The sequence below is a fragment of the Octopus bimaculoides genome, chromosome 23 (genome assembly GCF_001194135.2).
Source record: "Octopus bimaculoides isolate UCB-OBI-ISO-001 chromosome 23, ASM119413v2, whole genome shotgun sequence".
NCBI lineage: Eukaryota > Metazoa > Mollusca > Cephalopoda > Octopoda > Octopodidae > Octopus > Octopus bimaculoides.
The window spans coordinates 25,692,750-25,695,429 of record NC_069003.1 but is presented as its reverse complement, the minus strand read 5'-3'; the positions used below and the strand labels follow the sequence as shown (position 1 = coordinate 25,695,429).

The 2,680-nt window shown below is 38.9% G+C and overlaps 1 protein-coding gene across 1 annotated transcript in view; it reads right to left on the bottom strand.

Annotated features, from left to right (window-relative positions):
• The window catches only part of LOC106877261 (repetitive organellar protein), a 58,282-nt gene that overhangs the window by 52,320 nt on the left and 3,282 nt on the right, over positions 1 to 2,680 (bottom strand). Inside the window, exon 2 of the mRNA XM_052975948.1 lies at positions 724 to 796. Coding sequence (XP_052831908.1) covers positions 724 to 796 — 73 coding nt within the window. The remainder of the gene's footprint in view (positions 1 to 723; positions 797 to 2,680) is intronic.

Genomic DNA, 2,680 nt, shown 5'->3' with positions numbered 1-2,680 from the left:
CACCGCTCGACAACCGGTGTTGATGTGTTTCTGTACCCGTACGTTAGCGGTTCGGCAAAAGTGACCCATAGAATAAGTATTTGGCTTTAAAAAAAATAAATAAGTACTGGGGTCGATTCGTTCGGCAAAACCCTTCAAGGCGGTGCCCCAGCATGGCCGTAGTCTAATGACTGAAACAAGATCATGTTAACTAATTGCTTGAAAATTATTTACTTATATTTTATAATCCAGTCACATTTCATGCGTTATACAGATTTCATGATTTTTAATTTAAGGCTGGCGTTTTAGAAATTCATGTTTCATATAAATTTCATATTTGGCACACATCTCAGAATACCGTTTTATCTTTCAAAATCTACGATTTTTATGTATTCTGAGTTTTTGATAACCTTCTTAAGTTTTTTTGTTAATACATACACAGTTTTCATATATATATATATTAAACACATTTAAATAACATTATGCATATTTCCAAATTTGCATACATTTCATAAATGTCATATATTTCTAAATTCGCATATATTTCATAAATTTCATGTTTGAAAATTTGCATAATTTACACGCAATTCAGTGTGTGTGTGTGTATGTGTGTGTACGTGCGTGCGTGCGTGCGTGCGTGCGTGTGTGTGTGTGTGTGTGTGTGTGTGTGTGTGTGTGTGTATGTGACGCTGGTGATAGAATATGTATATATAAATCTGTAATGCAGAATGTAGACATATTTACCTTGAGAACGTCGACAGCATTTGTAATCCCGTAGCTTTCCCATAATTCCACTAAATCATCACTTTTAATGAATCTAACAGAAACAAATTTGAAAAGTAAAGAGGAATGATTATGGTGAGATATATATCACATTTATACGTACACACGCACGCATGCACACACACACACACACACATACACACACACTCATACATGTGTGTGTGTACACATACAAACATATAAACATATGCAGTCAGCAACATATAGATGTACTCAAGCACCTATATACACCTTTATGTAGTATATATACCAACAATAGACGTCTCTTGCATGCGAGCGTGACTTTGTAATATGTGCCATGCTTTCACCCATTGTTTTAAGTGCCTTTGTAGTCATGGGCAGACATAGACCCCCACCTCTTGTCCTTCCCTTAACCCAATAAAACATTGTGGGTGTATATCAGGTAGAGGGAAAGAGGGCAGTACTTCAGCTGGTACTCATCAAGTCCTCATTTGAGCTGAATAGACAGGTGTAACGTGAAATGAAGCCCTTTGTTCAAGGATGTAACACGCCCCTCGGTTTATGAATCAAACACAGGATTTTATGACCGCAAAAGTAACGCCCCAACCACAAGCCTAAATGCTCATAAACCTTCACATTTAGAAGCATACGCAAAAACACACAAACACGCGAGCGCGCGCATGTACACACACACATCTGATTTCAAATTTTGGCACAAGACCAGCAATTTCGTGGGGGGGCTAAGTCGATTACATTGATCCCAGGGTTCAACTGGTACTTACTTTTTCAATCCCGAAAGGATGAAAGGCAATGTCGATTTCGGCGGAATTTGAACTCAGAACGTAAAGACAGACGAAATACTGCCAAACATTTTTCCCGGTGTGCTAACGATTCTCATTTCTTTATTGCCCACAAGGGGCTTAGCATAGAGGGGACAAACATGGACAGACAAAGGGGTTAAGTCGATTACATCGACCCCAGTGTGTAACTGGTACTTAATTTATCGACCCCGAAAGGATGAAAGGTAAAGTCGACCTCGGCGGAATTTGAACTCAGAACGTAACGGCAGACGAAATACCTATTTCTTTACTGCCCACAAGGGGCTACACACAGAGGGGACAAACAAGGACAGACAAACGGATCAAGTCGATTATATCGACCCCAGTACGTAACTGGTACTTAATTTATCGACCGCGAAAGGATGAAAGGCAAAGTCGACCTCGGCGGAATTTGAACTCAGAACGCAGTGGCAGACGAAATACCGCCAAGCATTTCGCCCGGAATGCTAACGTTTCTGCCAGCTTACCGCCTTTGCACGTTCATTTCATATTGACTTCAAATTTTAGCACAAAGCCAGCAATTTCGGAACGGAGATAAGGCGATTACATCGACCCCGATGTTCATCTGATACTTATTTTATCGATCGCGACAGGATGAACGGCAAAGTCAACTAACTTAAACAACGACTACATTAGCCTCTATTGGGTAACTCGGTCTACCAGAACTAAATAGCAAACAAATCTTGGTGCCGGTGTAGTGTGTGATCTACACGCGTTTCTGGTATAGCGTGTAATCTACATTAGTTCAAATGGTATAGTTTGTGATCTACACCACCCAGATGAATGGCCGGCATATTCGAATCTAAATAGGTATTACATCGATTTCAACGTCAACCAACAGCAAAGCTATGTTAATTGTCAAGATGGAACACATACGCAGAACATTGAACGGTCGTGGCTAGAAGCTAAAATTCATCTTCACAAAAAAAAAATGAGAAGTGTTCCATAGCAAACATTTCAATCTAATTTAGATTTTATTTGTTGGAAGATTTTAAGATCAAATGAGCAAAATCTCCTTATTGCATTTTTAAATGATATCCGTGCTGTATACAAACAGTCACAGTTTTCATGTTTCTAGTATGAAATAAAAATCAATAAAATTTTATTTTCTTTTATTT